The sequence below is a fragment of the Carcharhinus amblyrhynchos genome, chromosome 7 (assembly GCF_965287045.1).
Source record: "Carcharhinus amblyrhynchos chromosome 7, sCarAmb.v2.hapA, whole genome shotgun sequence".
Classification (NCBI taxonomy): domain Eukaryota; kingdom Metazoa; phylum Chordata; class Chondrichthyes; order Carcharhiniformes; family Carcharhinidae; genus Carcharhinus; species Carcharhinus amblyrhynchos.
Window position 1 is genome coordinate 86,201,252 of NC_137330.1, and position 22,167 is coordinate 86,223,418.

Below are 22,167 nucleotides of genomic sequence, written 5' to 3' on the forward strand. Positions count from 1 at the left end.
CCCAATCCAAGTACCCCACTGACCTGACTATACCCACAACCCTCTGACTATTCCCCAACCTGAGCACCCCCGACCGATCTGACTAACCCCTCATGGTCTTGACTACCAATTCTCAACCAGCCAACTACCTCCAGAACCTCAAACCCCCCACCCACCCGCCGAGTACCAACTCAACTCAACAACTCACCCCAACCCCAACCACTTCCTGACCCCTAATCCACCAACTCATTGTACCCCTCACACACATAGCAGCTTGGCTTCTCCTGATGTTCCTGCACGATGAGGAACAGCTCCACTCCTCAGTTCTCAGGAGGCCTGTTTCAGAAGTCAGGTGGTGCTCTGAAGCGTGGTAAGAAAATGAGTGGAGTGCAAATCTGATGGTGATTCACACTCTTTGGACAATTCGGACCAAATAAAAACTGACAGATCTATTATCATATATAAGAAATAGCCTATATTATCTGATGAAAGTATTGAATAGATGTGGGGAGGTTGCATATAAGCCAACTCTTGGCATTTTAAGCTAACATAGGATTTCAAAATTAATGAGCATTAGCTCGTTAATTTACACACAAATAAAAATGATTTGAAATTAAATTAGAATATCATCAATCCTGATCACTACTGTCTGCTATAGCATCTAGGCCAGGGCAAGATCTTGTAATTATTGTATTCTGCCTCATAAATATATTGGGCCAAATCTTCCAGTCTCAGGATTGAGAGAGACTGGATGTACATCTGAAGATGTGGATTGGGGCCCTGTGGAAGTTCTGATGTGCAAACCTCCATGGAAATTTCAACTTCTGTTGGGCAAATTCTTCCACTCCTCAGGACACTATGTGAATGTCTCCAACTTCAGAGATTTTGGACAATTCTGTGGTTCTTACCTGCATAGTTACCCAGGAAATGTTAAATCTAACATCTTGATAACTAAATAACTGATGCACAATCACCCATCCCCTGTCTACCCCCAACCCAATCACCCCCAAACCTGAGTCGATTATCCTCCAAACCACCCAACTATTCCCAGCCTGACCACCCTTCCAAGCCACTGTACTATCTTTCCAACCTGATCCAACTATCCTCCCAACTACCTAACTACTTCCTGACCTGACTAACACCACCCCCATCCTGCCCCACCAATGCCCCATTCTTGACATGACTCCCCAACCGGACTACCTCTGATCCAACCTGACCTTTCTCCTGACCACTGGACTACCCCCGATCCAACTAAACCTTCCCTCAATTCATTTCTACTACCCTCCCAATCACTTGACCAACCTCCCCTCTGACTTCTCTCCAACTCAGCCTGATTATCCTCCAAACCACTCAACCACCCCTGAACCTGACTCGCTCTGAGCTGGCTGACTGCCCTCCCAACATCTGACTAAGCCCTTTGACCTAGACCCCTCATGATCCAACCTGACTAACATCTCAACCCGGTTGGCTATGCCCATGTCTCAATTACTACTCACCCCATCATACACCCACTTACTCAGCTCATCTACCTATCCATTCACTCACTCACTCACTCACCAGTATTCAGCCTGGACCTTTAAACTTGCCATACAAGGCAGGGGGAAGGTGTATGTGTGTGTATGTGTGCGAGTATTGTGGGGAAGCAGTATCCTGTTGTATGAGACTCTGTTCCAACAGAGTTCCCTGAGGAAAGTTAGCAAGCAGTAGTAATTGACTATCATTGCTACTACATGGACAATCAAAGCCAAAATGTCCTGTTGGTTGCAATTATTATAGTTGTGTTTTTTAAAAGTCTCTGTTCACAAATTGATGCAATTTGTCTGGAGTTAGGAAAAGGAATTGGACCTGTAATTTAAATTGAAGCTGCTACAATTAATTTTACTATTAAATTTTAAGTATTTGTAATATACGGCATGGTGGCAGAGTGGTTAGCAGTGCTACCTTACAGCGCTAGGAATCCAGGTTCAATTCCAGCCTCAGGTCACTGGCACAGTGAGGCAGCAATGCTAACCATTCTCCCCATGTCAGCATGGGTCTCCTCTAGGTGCTCCAGTTTCCTCCCACAGTCCAAGATGTGCAGGTTACATGGATTGGCCATTCTAAATTGCCCCTTAGCATCAGGGGGATTAGTTAGAGTAGTAACCCCATGGCGTTACGGGGATAGGGCCTTAATGAGATTGTGGTCAGTGCAGACTCAATGGGCTGAATGGCTTCCTTCTGCACTGTAGATTTCTTTGAAAAAAAAATTGTTAGAGGAGAAATTATCAATGGATTGAAAGGTATAGTTGTAGTCAGCTTCAAACATGGAAAATGTACCAGATCAATTATCAAAACTCAAAATGTTGAGTGAAGGGTTGCATGCCCCAGACCCGCTAAAAACAAGAATGCATCTTTGTCTTCAGCATCAGAGACACAGCAGAGTTGTACACCTGGAGTGCATATTAAGAACATGGGCATCTCTATATCACCATTTTCAACCCAGTAAGTCTCGTAAGATGCAGTAAAAATAAATGTTTGAACTGAATTATTCAAGCACCTATGAAAGCACCATTTAATGGCTTTACCATTCTGTAAACGTACCTGACGTAGCTAAGGTTGCCACACACGCACAGGAGTTGCACTGTACAGTAGCATCTCCAGAACCAAGCAGCTCCAGTATGGGCTCCAAGAGTCCAATCTGTACCACTGTCTCTTTGTTCACTGTGGGAGTAACAGATGAAAGAAGGGGATGGAGATTACATTGCAGGAATTTACTTCCTTCAAGAGTTAGAATGGTCTTTCACAAAGATAGAAAAGCATTTCATATTATTGGAATGAACAAGCTTTACAAGCTGTGCTTAAATTGAAAACCAGCAGCATATATTTGCATATATATAAATATCCAGTTACATCTTGCTGCTTCACAGGTAAATTATTTAAACACTGGAGCAAAAAAATTAAACAGGAAAAATGGTGCCTCACCCAGTTCTTTAGGTATGAGTCAAAGCAGTAATACTTGGGAGGATATTCATTCTAATTAGAAGCCCATGTACCTGTTGTCTTTGTCACCTGTGATTGATGAAAGGTCACCAAGTGGAGACAATCTAGCTGTTTTCTTTTCATTTGTGTTGCTCTATATTTCTGGGCACAATATGGGAAAAAGACCTGGGGACAATGGAATCATAGGATCTCAACAATGCAGACGGAAGCCTTTTGGCCCATCAAGTCTACACCAACTCTTCAAAACTGCATTCATAGCCAGGGTAATCTACCTAGCCTAGATGTGTAATCTTGGGACACTAATGGGCAATTTGCCATGGCCAATCCATCTAACCTGCATATCTTTGGACTGAGGGAGGAAACAGGAGCACCCGGAGGAATCCCACACAGACACGGGGAGAACATGCAAACTCCACAGTCGCCCGAGGCCCGAAACGAACCTGGGTCCCTGGCACTGTGAGACAGCAGTGCTAGCCATTGTGCCACTGTGCTGCTGAATCTGAAGTGAACTCATTTGAATTCTGCACAGTTTTGGTTACAGGTCAAACAAACCATTGTTCTTCAGCAAAGCATTAATATTTAAATTCTATTCGAAGTTCAAGTCACATTGTTTTGGCTTATGTCCAGGTTTTCCTGGAGTTTTGCTGGTTCCAAGCCAGATGCAGACTGTCTCAGTTAGACTCTTTGTTCCATTTCATAACAAAATCTATGAAACAATCGCTTGTTAGCACAAAATCTGAACGTTGTTGAAAAGAGAGACATATTGCTGAAGCTTTTCATCTTGCACTCAATCAGGACAAATGATGAATGACAACAAATGAATGTATAAATTAAAAATAAGAATAAGCCACACAACTCCTCAAGCCTGCACTGCCATTCAATAATGATCATGGCTGATCTGATTGCAACTGCAAATGCAAGTCTCATTTACCCCTGATAACCTTTCACCCATTGCATATCAAGAATTTATCCAACTCTGCTTTAAGTATATTTGAAGACTCTGCTTCCATCAACACTTGAGGAAGAACATTCCAAAGATTCACAACCCTCAGGGAAAACAAACTGTGCATCTTAAATAGGTGACCCTTTATTTTTAAACAGTGGCCTCTAATCTCCCACAAGGGTGGCACAGTGGTTAGCACTGCTGCTTCATAGCTCCAGGGACCTGGGTTCAATTCCTGGCTTAGGTCACTGTCTGTGTGGAGTTTGCACATTCTCCTCGTGTCTGCATGGGTTTCCTCCGGGTGCTTCAGCTCCCCCCCACGGTCCAAAGATGTGTGGGTTAGGTTGATTGGCCATGCTAAAATTGCCCCTTACTGTCCTGAGATGTGTAGGTTAGAGGGATTAGTGGGTAAATATGTAGGGATATGGGGGTAGGGCCAGGGTAGGATTTGGTCGGTGCAGACTCAATGGGCCAAATAGCCTCCTCCTGCACTGTAGGGTTTATTTGATTTGATTTGAAGAGGAAACATTCTTTCCACATCCACCCTGTTAAACCGCCTCAGGATTTTATATGTTTCAATCGAGTTGTCTCTTACTCTTCTAAACTCCAGTGGATGCAAGCTTAGCCTGTCTGACCTTTCTTCAGAGGACAACCCGCCCATTCCAAGTGTTAGTCTAGCAAACTTTCTCTTAATTTCCAACACATTTTCCAGCATTGTCCTACTCACCGTTACCCTCCACTAAGAGATTGACCAGTGATAGAGATGCGTTCCTCTGCACGTCTAAATCATTGGACTGTAGCAAGGCACAATATGGCTCCAGGTATTTTTCAGGCATTTCACTCTTCACTGGAAAAAGTAATAGGCTAATTAATAACAATCCACCCTAATAATGATCAGTTTTTGCCTGATCAGATTGTTATGATTGGTTTGATAAGAGGCACTTACGTTGGTGGGTGGTTCCTGGCACATACACACCCATAGGAGGTACATGGAGCATGAGGAGGACTGGAGTGCATGATCTACACACAGCTACCAATAGTTTGTAACAGTGGTGACAGCTGAGAGCAAAAACAGTGGACAGTAAGGGGAAGGCCCAACAACCAATTTCCACTGGCTGCAGAGACTGTTTCTAGGAGGGAAGGAGCGTGATTGATGGGAGAGTTGGGATGGGTATAGCATGAGAGGAGTGGCACAGAAAGGACAGAATGGCATGGAATGTGGCTGGCATTGGAGGAGAAGTGGCATGGGAAGGGTGGATGAGATGATAGAATTGGTAGTGTGGCAAAACTGCACATGATAATAATTTAACATGACATATTCAAAAGCTAGTCGTGCAAAAAATGAAAAATTCACTACATTTGATATGAAAATATTTTAGAAAAGCTGTAAAATGAATCAAAGGAATACATCAGCAATGAGTCTATAAATGGAGAAGATGATAAGTCAATACTGTCCTGATGTTTTACACAGTCTAACTCTGATGGACATGACACAGCACAAGCAGGTAGGGGCAATTATGATGATGACACAAAATTTGAATCCTAAACAAGAATTTTGTCATGGAACAAGACTGGTAGTTAGGAAGCTGCTTCTTCTGTGATAGATACTGAAATCATACCGAGCAGATTTCAAGGAACTGCTTCAAGTTTTTAGGTGTCCAGATCATCAACAACCTGTCCTGGTCCCCCCATGCCAACACTATAGTTAAGAAAGACCACCAATGCCTCTACTTTCTCAGAAGACTACGGAAATTTGCCATGTTAGCTATGATTCTCACCAACTTTTACAGATGCACTATAGAAAGCATTCATTGTGGTTGTATCAAAACTTGGTATGGCTCCTGCTCTGCCCAAGACAGTAACAAACTACAAAAGGTTGTGAATGTAGCCCAACCCATCACGCAAACCAGCCTCCCATGCATTGATTCTGTCTACAATTCCTGCTGTCTTGGCAAAGGAGCCAGCGTTATTAAGGACCCCACGAACCCTGGACATTCTCTCTTGCACCTTCTTCCGTCAGGAGAAAGATGCAAAAGTCTGAGGTCATCTACCAACCAATTCAAAAACAGCTTCTTCCCTGCTGCTGTCAGACTTTTGAATGGACCTGCCTCGCATTAAGTTGATCGTTCTCTACACCCTAGCTATGACTGTAACACTACATTCTGCATTGTTTCATTTCCTTCTCTATGAACGGTATGCTTTGTCTGTATAGCACACAAGAAACAATACTTTTCACTGTATGTTAATACATGTGACAATAATAAATCAAATCAAAAGCATCCTACAGTGCAGAGGAAGGCCATTCCACCCATTAAGTTTGCACTGACCACGATCCCACCCAGGCTCTGTCTTCATAATCCCATGCATTTACTTTAGCTAGCCCCCCTGACACTAAGGGCCAAATTAGCATGGCTAATCCACCTAACCAGCACATCTTTGGAGCATGGGAGGAAACCGGAGTACCCTGAGGAAACCCACTCAGACACAGGGAGAATGCGCAAACTCCACACAGAGAGGCTGGAATTGAACCCAGGTCCCTGGCGCTGTGAGGCAGCAGTGCTAACCACTTGAATGTTTATTCCTTGAATAATAATGAGCCCATCATATGTAAATCAGCTTTTTCTACTCAGCAGAAAACAGTTCTCAATTGGACTTTGATATTATATGACTATAAAAAGATCAGAATGTTTGTATTTATTTTCCTAGGCCGATTATTACACATGGACAGCTTTATGTAGTTTTTTTCCAGCGTGAGAAATTCTGCTTCCATTAAAGGCTTTGATAACTAGAAATCCTATGTTTAAACAAGTCCTGTTGCAATAAAGACACTAATTTGATTGCAAGTGTTCACTGGGTCTCTGCTAGTTAAATCTAAATGCTACTCAGTACACAAAGTTTGGAAAGATTTAATCTTGTTCCTAGCAAAGTTTTCCCTACATTAGTTCTATGTTTATAATCTCATTCAGAGAAAGCACGAGAATAGAAGATATAAGCAAAGTACTCATTGATGAGTGTAATACAAATTAATGTTCTTTTAGTCCAGACTTTCCAAAGTTGAACCCCAATCTCCTCCTCCCAATCAGACTGCACTGATATGGTGTCATAAATTGGCCTGAATTTCTGCATCTAGGATTGTCAGTGCATGCATGAAACCACAGATTGACTTTTCTCTTTTAATATCCTTTCTCAGAATTGCTTTTGATTCAGAAATGAAGCATTGTTAACTTATTTGGTTTTATCAATGTCCTGCATTTTGAAGTCAGTAGTAAAGCAAGGATGCTCACCGCTGACTCAGAAAAAGTTGTCCACACAAATCCAACAATCTCTGTTGTACGATTATCCCATTTCCTGATAGCAGCTCATATTTGCTATCAATTCAAGTTAAATCATGGAAAACCACCATGTCCTGCTGTTGGGAAATTTTCCAAGGCCATCAACATTTTCATAGAATCCCTGCAATGCTGAAGGAGACCACTCAGTCCACTGAGTCTGCATCGACTCTCCTACCCAGGTCCTATCCCTGTAACCCCATGTATTAACCCCGCTAATCCCTCCAACCTATACATCTTGGGACACTAAGGAGCAATTTGGCATGGTGAATTCACCAACACATCTTTGGACTGCAGGAGAAAACCCATGCAGACAGTCACCCAAGGCTGGAATTGAACCTGTGCCACCATGCCAATGTGGGCTGACCCGTTGCCATGTGGGAGGATACCAGATAAATTTAGGTGACCTAAAGGAATCCTTTTTTTTATTCGTTCATGGGATGTGGGCATCGCTGCCTGGACCAGCATTTATTGCCCATCCCTGAGGATAGTTAAGAGTCAATCACATTGCTGAGGATTGGGAGTCACATGTAGGCCAGACCAGGTAAGAACAGCAGATTTCCCACCCTCAGGGACATTAGTGAACCAGATGGGTTTTTTGTTATGACAATAGACATAGGTTTTGTGGTCATTATTGGACTTTTAATTCCCAGATTTGTATTGAATTCAAATTTCACCATTTGCTGTGATGGGATTGGAACCCAGATCCCCAGAGCATTATCCTGGGTCTCTGGATTACTAGTCCAGCGACAATACTCCTACGCCACTGCCATAATGGGATGGATCTTGCCTCCATCACTGGCTCTTTCATTTCTTTTTACAGCCTAACTGCGGAATACAGGTAAAAGAACGTAGAAGCGTCATACGGACTCAGAACATTAACTCTGCTTCTCTCTCCACAGATACTGCCAGACCTTCTGACTTTAACCAGCATTTTCTATTATTATTTACAGGCTGTTTCATTTTCAGTTCCTGTAAATATAAATCGGGCTTTGATGTTGGTAGCTTTGAGGGTGTCCTTCCTGCCACTGCTTCTGCTGGTCAAAGGCCTGGATTTTTGTCCCTGGGTCAGGGTTCACCGAGGTGGGTGATCTCCTGACTTGGTGAACTCAACCTTTAAAAATGTCTGTCAGCAGGTGGGATTTTCACGTTGGGAGAGATGGGCTAAAACAGGAGTCGCAGACAATGACCCCGGAACAAACCTCAACATTTAAGAAGCATTTAGATGAGCGCTTGAAACACCATTGCAAAAGAGGCTAAGGACCAAATGCTGGAAAATGGAATCAGAATAAGTGGGTGCTTGATAGTTGGCACAGATATGATGAGCTGAAAGGCCTCTTTCTGTGCTGTAAAGCTCTATGAATCTGCATATATTAATGAATAATGAAAACATCCTCCAGCCCTCACACCCTCTCATCCCACCACATACTTGTTATGCCCCATTCATTGCCAACCCACACCCCCCCACACACCTCCCACGCCCATTCACCCCGCTGCCAACTTAAATCCCATGGACTCTCACAGTCTAATGCCAACTTAACAACCTTCCACCCAAACCTCATGGCCCATCACAGCCCTCTGTCAACTCAGTGCCTCTCCACCCACCGCCATCCCCCCCAGTGTCAACTTAGTGGCAATTTGTGCCAACCCCTGCCCCCTCACCATCCTTTGTTGCTATCTCTCCATGCCAATTCAACTAGCATCCTTGGTCTGTTCTTTGACACTTCTTGGAAAACTTCGACAGATTTGACAGGTGGATAGGTCCTTAATATATTATTGACAGCTGGGCATTTCCTGAGCTGCTGGACAATTCCTGAACTGCTGGGAAGCTCCTTACAACTAAACACTTGCAACAAGATCGGCATAATCATGTTCCCATTTAACAATCCAGAAGGGTGCATTACATCTCCCACAGGTTTCCCAGGATCCTCTCTAAAGGGGTTCCCAGATGATCTAAATGCACCCACCAAGTTCAAAGCTGTTCTAATCTGCACATTCTGGATTCTACACTCCTATTCTTCCAAAACCTCACTTCAGTGGAGGCAGCTGGTAATTTAAATGGCCTCTGCAAATTGCTCATATGCAAACCCCAGCACAACTCCAGGCACAAGGATGAGAACTGCTGGTTTCATTGGCCTGACTTAGAACCTTTGGCCGTTTCTGGGATTTTCGCGATGACGTAGAATCTCTCCGCTTTGGCAAGAGATTCTGGGACCAATGCTACTATTGGTTTGAGATATCTTCTTCAAACCATTTCAGAAATGTTGTCATCCTATATTTCTACTGACCTTTAAATTGGTCACATCCCTTTAAATTTCCCTGATACCATTTTCTGCTCTCATCATCTTTCCACCATCCTAATCTCCGATTGAAACTGTGTAAAAAACTAAGTGCAGATATTAGTCAATCTACTTCTAACCAATTGGCTATAAACTGCTGTAAGACACAAAATCTAGCTACTATGTCCTTAGTAAGATATCTTTAAAATCATTAATAAAACACCATACTCACACTGCTCGCTGATGTGCAAATAATAGAGCGCAGCTGATTGCTGTAGGCTTGGGTTTTCAGAAGCTGCTAATGTCTGCAAGACCTCCAAACACTCCGTGTCAATCACTTTACTTTCTGAAGCTGTCGAGAAAAACAAGACAGATTGGCTATTTTACAGGTGAGTCATAAGGATTACAAATCATAGAAAAGTTCTGGCACAGAAAGAGGCCATTCAGCCCATTGTTTCTGCACCAACCAAACATAGACAGAAAAAAAGAAACAAGGCAGTTATATTAATCCTACTTTCCAGCACCTGGTGCAGAATTTTGCAGGTTACAACACTTCAGGTGCAGATCCAGGCATCTTCCCTGCCTCAGCCATCACTTCGGGTAGTGAAATACAGATGTCACCCTCTGGGTGAAAAACATTTTCTTCAAATGCTCTTTAATTTTTCTACCAATCACCTTAAACCTATGCCCCCTGGTAATTCACTCTTTAGCTAAGGGAAATAGGGCTTTCCTATCTGCCCTGTCCTATATTCTCAGGTTTTGGAAGCATCCCCTGGCTTTTGAAATGGCCTATTAAAGTCATAATTGATTTTTAATGAATTATTATTTTCCCTTTGTTTGGCATGAGCTCAGCACCACATTTACTTTAACTCCGGAAGTAACAAAATCCTTGCAAAAGACTACTTTTAAAAAACAGATCTAACAGCCAGGAGAACCTTTAGATTCCTTAGTAAATGAGCTATATGGAATGGTAGAAGGTGACCTGAAGTAAGAACTACTCAGGATAGAGTGGTTGAGTTTTGCTGAAAAATGACATTTTGTCAAACCTTTTCGTCTTGCACTTCTCAGGATAATCACAAGAATACAATGTCAGGGGAAACAACATTTTATACAACATAAAAAGAGACTGTTGATTGGTTGGCATGTGGATCCTGATTGATTGACATATCGCCATGGAGAATGCACCAATTAATGGAGAATGACAGTTAACTGCCAAATATTGTTTGAAAATATGAATCAGATAACCTGACTCTGGTCAAGGCATTGTCCTGAGAAATGAACTAACCAATCATGTATTCTGTTTAGCTGAAACAGCTGCAATGTTCTTTCTGTCTGCAAATAACAGGGCCTTATGCATTAAAATATATAGTTTCCAGTACATGCAAATATACCACACTGAGCCCAACCGACGATCTTAAATCAGTGTAATTTTTAGCACAGTGAGGAGTGTTTAGTAAATGTTGTCCAATCACAGTATCACATCCAATGAACTTCCATAACAGCAATGAACTGCTAAGCGATATATATTACAGGGTTTGTCCTTGCAGCTTATGAACTCAAAATATTAACCCTGTTTCTTTCTCAACAGATGTTGCCCGACCTGCTGAGTTTATCCAGCATTTTCTGCTTTTAGTTTAGCTTTCCAGCATCCACAGTATTTTGCTTTTATGTGAATTAGCCAAATAGTTGGACGAATTGTTACAATCAGATTTAACCAAGTTGATTGACAAGTGAACTCTATTTGGTAGAGATATTGCCATGGCGATTGCACCAGTTAATGGATACCGACAATTAACTGCCAAGCATTGTTTGAAAATCTAAAGCAGGCTGCTGAATCTGATTGGTCAAAGCATTGCCCTGAAGAATGAACCAATGAATGGCAATAACTTATTTTGTTTAGCTGAAACAGGTGCAATCCGTGTACATGTTCCTTCTGTCTGCAAAGTACAGGGCCCTGTACATTAATACATGAGTTCCTACTACACACAAACATGACACACTGCAAGCCTGAATGACAGTCCTAAATTGGTTGTCTGCATATTTTTTTTCACACATTGTGGATTATTTAGTAAATATTGTCCCATCACAGAATCACATCTACTGTTGGACACTGGGTTTTGAGTATTGCAAACACAAGGTGGTTGGGAACAGTTTGTGTTTGCCTATTGCGAACAGTGGAAAGGACACGTTGTTTGATACAATCCGCCAGTCTTTAGAATGTACAGCCTACATACTCAGCATCACACTGGCACTGAAATTCATACAGCACATCACTCATTTGTGAGATAAGCAGAACGTCTTTTTGTGCTAACAGCAGCATTCTGGTAGCTGCGAATTCCAATCGTGTTACCACCCCATAGCAGCAGCATGAAACAACTAGCTTCACTGTTGCTCAAAGTTATGAGACACCTCACCTTTCCTGTGTAGTCTGAGGTAGACTGGGCACTTTCATGGCCAAAAGTGATGGTCGTAGGCCCGTTCATGAGTTTGCACAATATATAGCACAAAATGATCTGATTAGGGTAGCCACTATCCTGCATGATACCCCTTATTTCAGCATCAAGCTGCATGGTGAACAAATGGCTTGGGCCCTATTTAGCAGGTTGTCAATAAGACCAATTTTATTACCTGAGGGCGGCATGGTGGCACAGTGGTTAACACTGCTGCCTCACAGCACCAGAGACCTAGGTTCGATTCCAGCTTGGGTCACTGTCTGTGTGGAGTTTGCACGTTCTCCCTGTGTCTGCGTGAGTTTCCTCTGGATGTTCCAGTTTCCTCCCACAGTCCAAAGATATGTGGGTTAGATGGATTGGCCATGCTAAATTGCCCTTCAGTGTCAGGGGGACTAGCTAGGGTAAATGTATGTGTTATGGGGATAGGACCTGGGTGGGATTGTGCAGACTTAATGGGCCGAATGGCCTCCTTCTGCACTGTATGATTCTATGATCTCTGATCTATGAACCCTAAGAATTCCAACATGTTTATTGGCTTGCAGTAGACTGTGGAACATTTCTCAACCGGTATGTCAAGGAAAGAAAGTTAATTTGACTGTTCCATTTCAAAGGTGCTCAGGATGGAGCTAATTAAGACAGGCAAAGAAATTGTTACATGCTGCTCTGCATTTAAATATAGCAAATATAAGTGGAATTCTCTGGCCTTCCTGCGCATTGGTTGGCAGTGAGATCTTCTGGCCCCCGCTGCTGGTAATGGAATTTCTCATTGACTCCACCTCATGCTACCAGGAAAGTGGTAGCCGGGATGTGTCATTAGTAGGACCAGGAGATCCCAGTGGTGCACATGTCAGAACTATGCGATGGGTACAAGGTTAGATGCCATTCCATTCAAGACACATTACTCATGCAACCCAGCAAAGATGATTGTGAGATCCAAGCCTAGAGGGGACCTCATGTCAATACCATCTATTTGGGCATACGTGGTGTTGTTAAAACTGAACTTAACTGCATGAGTTGCACTGGAGTATCAAACTTCATCTCCATTTTATCAGTCGCGAAATGGAGAGGATGTTGCATTGTTCTATCACCTGGCCATAAATTCTGCTTCCAGCTTTCACATTTATTTGGACAGGCAATATTAATGGTGACATTTGTGCCCTATATTGACTTTTAAAAAGTGCAATAATATGCTTCCCCCACATTTGCACACTTACCTTTAATTTGCCATATCATTCCAACTTCGAGCAGGAGCTCTTTAATAGTCCTTTAGAAGTTGCTGATGAGTACTATTTTCTTTCTTTTCATTCACTTTGGTACTTGATGGGAACTGGGAGCTAGCACAATCTGGCTGATGTGGAAGAACTTGAGAGTTCCATGGGTGATAAATTGGTAAGTATTATGTTTGTCAGATTATTGTTATTGTTAACCCGATTGCTTAGAATTGACCCTTTTCTTTTAATCAGCAATTTTTGGTTTTTCATCTAAAGCAACCTGCCTGATTCCTGCAACCCCACTTGCAAAGAGGTGAGACAAAATCCAAACTAACTTTAAAAGATCTCATGCACTTCTATGAGCATAGAAGCCACCTCACAACAAAGTAAACAGAACTATGGAGAAGGATGGGAAAGACACTGTAGTAAAAGAATGGAAATTAGCATTGCTGTTGAATGTTATGACAATAATAATATGATTTGTATTCTTATTGTAACATTCAACCTTGGAGAAAGATAAATGATACAATGAAGCTATAGAAACTTACTCTGGCAATTGTTCCCATAGCTTTTTCAATCTTTTTTATCTATCCTGGCAATACTTTTATGCAAGTCTTGGCATACACACTCTGATTAGAATCAGAAAGCACTGATTTTTAAGATGCACAGCTGCATTGACATTCAGAACAGGGTGACTCATCCAAATGGAAATAGATTTCTTTCATAAAATAACATTTTTAACACTGTTTTATGGAATGTGAGTGTCACTGACAAAGCCATCATATGTTGACCATCTCTAATTACCCTTGAAGGATTATAGGATACAGAATAAATATCATCTGAGGCATGGCAATTAACAAGTGTTGTGTTGGGTTCCTACAACATACAAAGAATTCCAACACCATGGGGGGGCATTTACCCATCCCGCCCGCCACAGGAATCATAGTAGACGGTGTGGGGAGGCCGGACCTTGCAAGGGTCAACTGACCTTAGGCGGGGTTTTCCAACTTTGGGTCAAGCGTGTCCAGAAAATCCCACCCCATATGTTCAAAACTTTCTTCTTGTTGCTATTTTTAAACATGGACTTGATGCTGAACTACAAAAAAACTGCTGCAAGTCACTTGGCCATAGGGTTGGGCCTTTATCTGAAATCTATCACCAGATCAATCATGTTTTTAAGTGTCTGGAATTTCACACTTCATTGTATAGGCTCTTAGTAATCAACAAAACCAGAGGGAGTGCAGATGAACCGGCTCCCCATCCTGAACTATCTCATAAGAGAGATTGAAATTCCTTATACTGGAAGAGAAGCCTATAACCAACTCGTTTCTCTCCTAAAGATTAAGAGTGGAATACTGGACAGAATTACAGAAATTAAAAGCTGCAGTTAACCATTAATAGGCCATGTGACATGACCCAAGTCTCTGACATTTTGGACAGCTTTAACATTGCTGTAACATCCAGCTGGGAAACCATTAAGAAGCAGATGTCTCAAAGCAGAACCATAGCCTGGACTACTGGAAGATTTTGTAACATCTCCTACACAACCGACCCAGTTGCTGTGGTCAGCACTAACTGAGAAGGGAACGTTACAACTCTGGGCTTCACCAAGCTGAATTGAACTCCTGTGTGAAAGAATTACTGATTGGACTCTGACTCAGAACTCTGGAAATCTGAACTAATATAACTTCTGCAGTTTTTGTAAAATCCCTTTTTGTCCCGGTCTTCCTTTATTATAAGTGTGTGTGTTTGTGTTTGGAGTGTGATGTAGCAAACATTGCTTGCCACAGGTTTCTGAATGTGAAAATAGCCTTCCAAGTTCTTCCTATGCTGAGTTTGTTGTGAATTATTAGTAAATTGGATCATGAAAACTGAGAACTGGGAAAACAGGCCAAGGCTTATTTTTTTAAAAACAAATTCAAAAAACATTCTGCCTACGAACAGATAGTAAAAGGTTTGCTTGTCTCTCTCCTGTCTGTGACAGTAGCACCTTGAGAAGAACATAAGAACATAATAAGAACATAAGAAATAGGAGGAGTAGGCCATCCAGCCCTTCGAGCCTGCCCCGCCATTCAATAAGATCATAGCTGATCTGTCGCTGCTCAGTTCCACTTTCCCGCCCTCTCCCCATAACCCTTAATCCCCTCTCCTATCAAAAACCCATCAACCCGCGTCTTAAAAATATTTAGCGAGGCAGCCTCCACCACTTCAACGGGCAGAGAATTCCAGAGATTCACCACCCTTTGAGTGAAGAAGTTCCTCCTCAACTCCGTTCTAAACCGCCCCCCTTTTATCTTGAGGCTGTGCCCCCTAGTCCTACTGTCTTTTTTGAGCGGGAAGAGCCTTTCCACCTCTATCCTATCCATCCCATTCATCATCTTATACGTCTCAATGAGATCTCCCCTCATTCTTCTAAACTCTAACGAGTACAAGCCCAGTTTATTCAGCCTCTCCTCATAGCTCAACCCCCTCAACTCTGGTATCAGCCTAGTAAACCTCCTCTGCACTCCCTCCAAGGCCAAAATATCTTTGCGCAGGTGCGGCGCCCAAAACTGCACACAGTACTCCAGCTGCGGCCTCACCAATGCCCTATACAGCTGCAGCAAGACCTCCCTACTTTTATATTCAATCCCCCTCGCTATGAAGGCCAGCATCCCATTCGCCTTCCTGACCACCTGCTGCATGTGCAAGCTGGGTTTTTGCGACTCATGCACAAGGACCCCGAGGTCCCTCTGCACCGTCGCCTGCTGCAGTTTTTCGCCCTGTAAGTAATAGTCCTTCCTACCATTCTTCCTACCAAAGTGGACCACCTCACACTTGCCAACATTAAATTCCATTTGCCATTTCCTGGCCCATTCGCCCAGCCTATCTAGGTCCTTCTGTAGACTCTCCACACCCTCCGCACAATTTGCCGTTCCCCCAATTTTGGTGTCATCAGCAAATTTCGACACCCGACACTCGGTTCCCTCCTCCAGATCATCTATATAAATGGTAAAAAGCTGAGGCCCCAGCACTGACCCCTGGGGCACTCCACTAGTCACCATCCGCCAATCCGAATAGCACCCGTTGACCCCCACTCTCTGCCTCCTATTTGACAACCAATCCTCTATCCACGCTAACACCCTACCCCCAACTCCATGTCCCTCGACCTTCTGCAATAACACTGTTTTATGGAATGTGAGTGTCACTGACAAAGCCATCATATGTTGAGTATGGCTTCCAAGCTCTTAATCACTAGGGTTTTCCTTGTTTAAGATCTCTTTATAAACTAATTGATTGCAGTGTTTAATAACTCCATTAGCATTGTATCCTGCAACCACAGGATGCTAGAAGTATACCTTGGTCATTTTCATCTGCCAATACCTATGCTCCAATGAAAGAAGTGTTATGATGCACCCACTGAGAACATGTGGAAGTTCCACTGTTCCTGATGGATGGGATTGCTGCTTCCAAACTTCATGGAACAAGCATGTTTATGCAAGAGGACTCCAATCCTGCCAGTCACTTGTTAAATTCTCAAGGATCGATGCAGCAATTCACCAACACAACTGGGTTACAATGTTCCCTTCTTATGCTTGGCCTTTTTTTTAAACCAAAACTCATTCTTTTCCTTTCTAACACATTTCCTCTCTCTTAATTCATTCTATTTTTCCCAGTCCTTTAATGCTCTTTTTGTCTTTACTTTTACCTATTTCTTTTCCTGTCTTTTGCTCTGTTTCTTCTTCCAGTCTTTCCTTTAAAGTAACATAGTGCTCAGGCAGAAAATCCCAGGCTAAGTCCCGGCATGGGGCCAGGAAACCAAAGAGACTCGGAGCACGTAACAAAGCAAGTAAACCCATCAAATTGAGAGATGTTCAGCTCACTCATTATGCAACTACGAAGTTCACATCGAATCTCATGACGGGTCAGCTATTCCACCCCGCTGTCATGTCCGGACATCTATATACAGCCAGATCTCCCTGCCACTCCCCACCTTGCAGAGTTTCCCTGCTCTGGATGCTCCCCCTTTGTAGAGATATCCTTCTTCAGATCTCCCATTATGTTGTGACATCTGCTGCACAATATACTGCCACGCCTGGAAGAGCGCTGTGAATAGCAAAGGAATAGTCTAGCAACAGCTAAGTGAAAGAGATCCTTAGCACCTGGTGCGCACCACATTTGCAAATCAGGAAATACAACAAAGAACAAAGAGAACAAAGAATAAAGAACAGTGCAGCACAGGAACAGGCCCTTCATTCTCCAAGCCTGCTCCAATCATGATACCTGCCTAAACTAAAACCGTATTCACTTACGGAGTCTGTATCCTTCCATTCACATCCTATTCATGTATTCATTTAATTGCCCCTTAAATCCTCTATCATACCTGCAAAAACTTGCCTCGTGCATCTCCTCGAAACAATTCCGCATTTACCTCAAACCTATGTCTTTTAGTACTTGACTTTTTTACCCTAGGAAAGAGCATCTGACTATCCACTCCGTCCATGCCCATCATAATCTTGTAAACCTCTACCAGGTCACCCCTCAACCTCCATCATTCCAGTGAGAACACACTGAGTTTACCCAACCTCTCCTCATAGCTAATACCCTTCAGACCACGCATCAACCTGGCAAACCTCTTCTGCACCTTTGCTAAAGCATCCACATCTTTCTGGTAGTGTGGCGACCAGAATTGTGCACAATATTCTAAATGAGACCTAACGAAGATTCTGTACAGCTGCAGCATGACCTGCGAATTCATATACTCAATGCCCCAACCAATGAAGGCAAGCATGCTGTATGCCTTCTTGACTACCTTATCCACTTTCCGTGATCGATGGATACGTTCACTCAGATTTTTCTGTCTGTCAATACATAAGGATTCTATCATTTACTGTATAATTCCTGTATGCATTGGACCTTCCAAAATATATTATCTCACATTTGGATTAAACTCCATCTGCCATTTCTCAGCCCAAGTCTTCAACCGGTCTATATGTTGCTGTATCCTCTGACAATCCTCATCATTATCCTCAAGTCCACCAGATTTTGTGTCATCTGTGAAATTACTAATCAGACCAGCTACATTTTCCTCCAAATCATTTATATATACTACAAGCAACAAAGGTCCCAGAAATGATCCCTGGAGAATACTGCTAGGCACAACCTTGCATTCAGAAAAGCACCCCTCTACTGGTACCCTTTGCTTTCTATGGCCAAGCTACTTCTGTATCCATCTTGCCAGTTCTCCACTGATCCCATGTGACTTCACCTTTTGCGCCAGTCTACCTTGCAGTACCTTGTCAAAGGCTTTACTGATATCTATATACACAACATCCACTGCCTTTCCCTCATCTACCATCTTTGTCACTTCCTCAAAAAACTCAATCAAGTTAGTGAGGCGTGACTTCCCCTTCACTAAACCATGCCATCTATCACAAGTAAGTCCATTTGTTTCCAAATGTGTGTAAATCATGTCCCTAAAAATCTTTTCCAATAATTTCCCTATCACTGACATAAGGCTCACTGGCCCATAATTTCCTGGATTATCCCTGATAATAGAAACAATTGAATAACACTGGCTATTTTCCAATTCCTGTAGCCAATGAGGATGCAAAGATTTCTGTCAAGGCCCCAGCAATTTCTGCCCTTGCCTCCCTCAGTATTCTGAGGTAGATCCAATTGGGCCCTGGGAACTTATCTACTTTAATGCTTTTTAAGACGCCCAATACCTCCTCCTTTTTTGATTTTGACATGACCCAGAACATTTACACACCCTGTCTGAAGCTCCTCATCCATTGAATCCCTCTCTTTGGCAAATACTGAGGCAAAGTATTCATTTAGTATCTCGCCCCTTTTCCTCTGGTTCCATGCATTGATTCTCTCCACTATCCTTGAGTGGACCAACCCTTTACTTGGCTACTTTCTTGCCCTTCCAGTCCGATATTCCGCCGTTGGGGTAAAATATGTCACAGGGGCACAAGATTCTGGTCATAGCCCTGTTAATAGCACTCATGTCATTCAGATAAAATCTTGATGTTCACAAGCAATGAAAGGCAACCTGTTGTGAAAGTGCTGAGGTAAGAAAGCAATTTGTTTTCCCATTGGTGAATTTTCAACTTTAGACTTCATTCTGGATTTTCCAGTCTTGCCCACCACAATTCCTGCCACTGGCAGAACTGGAAAATCCCACCTACAGGAATAGGATTATTCCATTCAGCACCAACATGACCATGGCTAATCTGCGACCTAACTCCATATATCATTTTGTTCAATGCAATAGACCATGGGGCACAGTGCTCATGAAGCCTCACAGCGAGATTGCCATTTCTTCCCCATTTTGCACTGTTAACAATCAGTGTTCCAGCAACTTGAAGGGGAAAATAGAGTGTGATGATGAAAAGTGTAGAAGTGTAATTAACATAATTCATGCCAAACCTGCAATTGCAGCAATTTCTGGTTCAACATGTTTAATGAGCAGGGCTTGAATTCATGATCTCCTGTCTCACAAAAATACGACTGTTCAACCAAGTTCAGTAATAATCAAAATCTTGGTAAATGGACCAGCATTACCTTCCTTAGAAGAAAAATATATTTACAAATTAACCAACAGGATTGCAGTGTTTCCAGCCTCGGTCAGTGGAGCAGGGTTAACAATGGTGACCTGGTAACTATTTTTGCCTGCAGCCACATAAAGAGAGAGTTTTTTGAAGCACTGAAACCAAAAGACCCTTTAAAGTACTAGATTTTAAAAAAATACTACATTCTACAAAATAAGTTATTATGTAACTGTGACTTTTAAACTTATTACGAGATTATTAGTCAAAGTACACTTAACCGCGCAAAATAAAAACACTCCACAATTGTGCTGGAATAATTAGACTAGAAAACAACCTGAGGGAGAAAAGTCTAAAAGCTACAATGTTCAACAATGTTTCTGCAATTAATCTTTGCATTCTAAAAATATTACAAAAAGATGAAAATAAATCCTACTGGGAATCAGGCCACAATTCCCCACCTAGCCCTAACCCGAGGCAGTAAGTCAAACATACAATAAAGCAAATATAATTAGCCAGAAAGAAAAGCTATATGGGAGGCGCCAGCTTACCTTCTTCTATATGTTGCAAAAACTCCTGTGCGGCTTCTTTCTCATGTTGTTGTAGAACTGGTTTGTAAAGTCTGTTTGGTGCAGATTTATTACGTTTCAGGCAGGGACAACATTGGATTGACTCAAAGGAGTCTTTTATTTTCTGCAAGAGATTTTTTGAGGCCCTCTGTATCAGTTCCATCAAATTCTTCAGGCGCTGTCTGCATGAGTCACAGAACATCTCCATTGTTCAACTTTTCTTCCACACTGTTGAAACTCCTGATTCTTAAATGTCAGAGTGATCTCAGAGTAGGCAAGCTGTAGGCAGACAATTTTTGCCTGGAGTTGGTTTCTTCGCCGTGGTTGGAACACTTCTCAAATGAATACACTTAAATTTGAGATATACACACACACACAGACATATATATTTATGTATATATATCAGAGGCACATATATCTGTATATATATGTATGAAACGTTTTCAACATTTAACCTCCACAAAATGAAGCTTCAGATGCAATGTGGTTCTTTTGTTTCACTTCAACACACTCACCATGTTTTCACAGTAGAGAGTAAATCTGAACTGCAAACACAACAAACTCCAACCTGACCTCCTCTGATAATAAAAAGGGAGTGGCCTGTACTGTGACGTATGGAGGTCCAACCTCCAAAAGGGAATTAAAATCTATGATAGACATTCAGCTGAGAACCTGTAATGGTCTGAATAGATGAACAGGTTTGGAATTTAATATGAAATCATAGACTTAGTGTAAAATTGTGACTTGGTCAGCAGTCATTTATAACGTGTCAGGGTTTTACCTGAAATAGTGACCCAGTCAATGTAGATTGATAGATTCATTTGATCTGTAAGTTTTTTTTTCCACAATAGCATTTGCTAAATGCAATATAAATTTTGGTTCCTACAAGATGTTCCTGAAGATTGTGGGCTTATAGTGGGTGGCTGGTGAGTTAGAAGCAAGTCTGCTCATCTCCCCTAGTGTATGCTGCTAGGGTTGCAGATGACTCAGAGGCATTATTCTCCCTTGGTGCAAGATCTCAGGGCAGCAACAACTCAAGGCAATGATTAGACCTTGGAAGGAGGAATGTGATGGTGTTTGTCCCTTTAAAAGGGCAACACAACTGATTAAAGATCATCTGGCCTGGGGGACTCAGTCCACAGGGATGAGTTCTTTTAGGCAGGAGGTATGTAGGAAGTTAGCTGCAGCCATAAGGTTGCTGAATAATTCTTATTAATAAATCCTTTTTGTGTTCATTAATGAAGTCTGTGGAAGTGCATCTTTTAACATATTGAGATAGGAGAGGCACTGAATGAGTATTTTTCATCAGTATTCACACAGGAAAAAGTCAGTGTAGTCGAAGAGAATACTGTGATACCAGGTAGTAGACTAGACGGAATTTAGGTACATAAGAAGGAGGTGTTAGCAATTCTTGAGAGTATGAAAATAGATAAGTCCCCTGGGCCAGATTCTCTGGGAGGCTAGGGAGGAGATTGCAGAGCCTTTGGCTTTGATCTTCATGTCGTCATTGGCTACAGGTATAGTGTCGGAAGACTGGAGGATAGCAAATGTTGTCCCCTTGTTCAAGGAGAGTAGAGACCATCCTGGGAATTATAGACCGGTGAGCCTTACTTCTGTTGTGGGCAAAGTTTTGGAAAGAATTATAAGGGATAGGATTTATAATCATCTAGAGGGAAATAAATTGATTAGGGATAGTCAACACGGTTTTGTGAAGGGTAGGTCGTGCCTCACAAACCTTATCGAGTTTTTTGAAAACGTGACCAAAGAGGCGGATAAGGGTAAGGCAGTTGACGTGGTGCATATGGATTTTAGCAAAGCGTTTGATAAAGTTCCCCATGGTAGGCTACTGCAGAAAATGCAGATGCATGGGATTGAGGGTGATTTAGCAGTTT

At 42.3% G+C, this 22,167-nt stretch overlaps 1 protein-coding gene across 1 annotated transcript in view; it reads right to left on the reverse strand.

Moving 5' to 3' along the window:
* The window catches only part of LOC145345102 (uncharacterized), a 50,381-nt gene extending 29,539 nt beyond the window's left edge, over positions 1–20,842 (reverse strand). The window contains exons 1-4 of the mRNA XM_080192707.1: positions 20,258–20,842; positions 9,742–9,861; positions 4,629–4,748; positions 2,560–2,679 (exon numbers count right to left, since the gene is read on the reverse strand). Coding sequence (XP_080048833.1) covers positions 2,560–2,679; positions 4,629–4,748; positions 9,742–9,861; positions 20,258–20,483 — 586 coding nt within the window. The 5' untranslated portion in view covers positions 20,484–20,842. The remainder of the gene's footprint in view (positions 1–2,559; positions 2,680–4,628; positions 4,749–9,741; positions 9,862–20,257) is intronic.
* Positions 20,843–22,167: the final 1,325 nt, after the last annotated feature.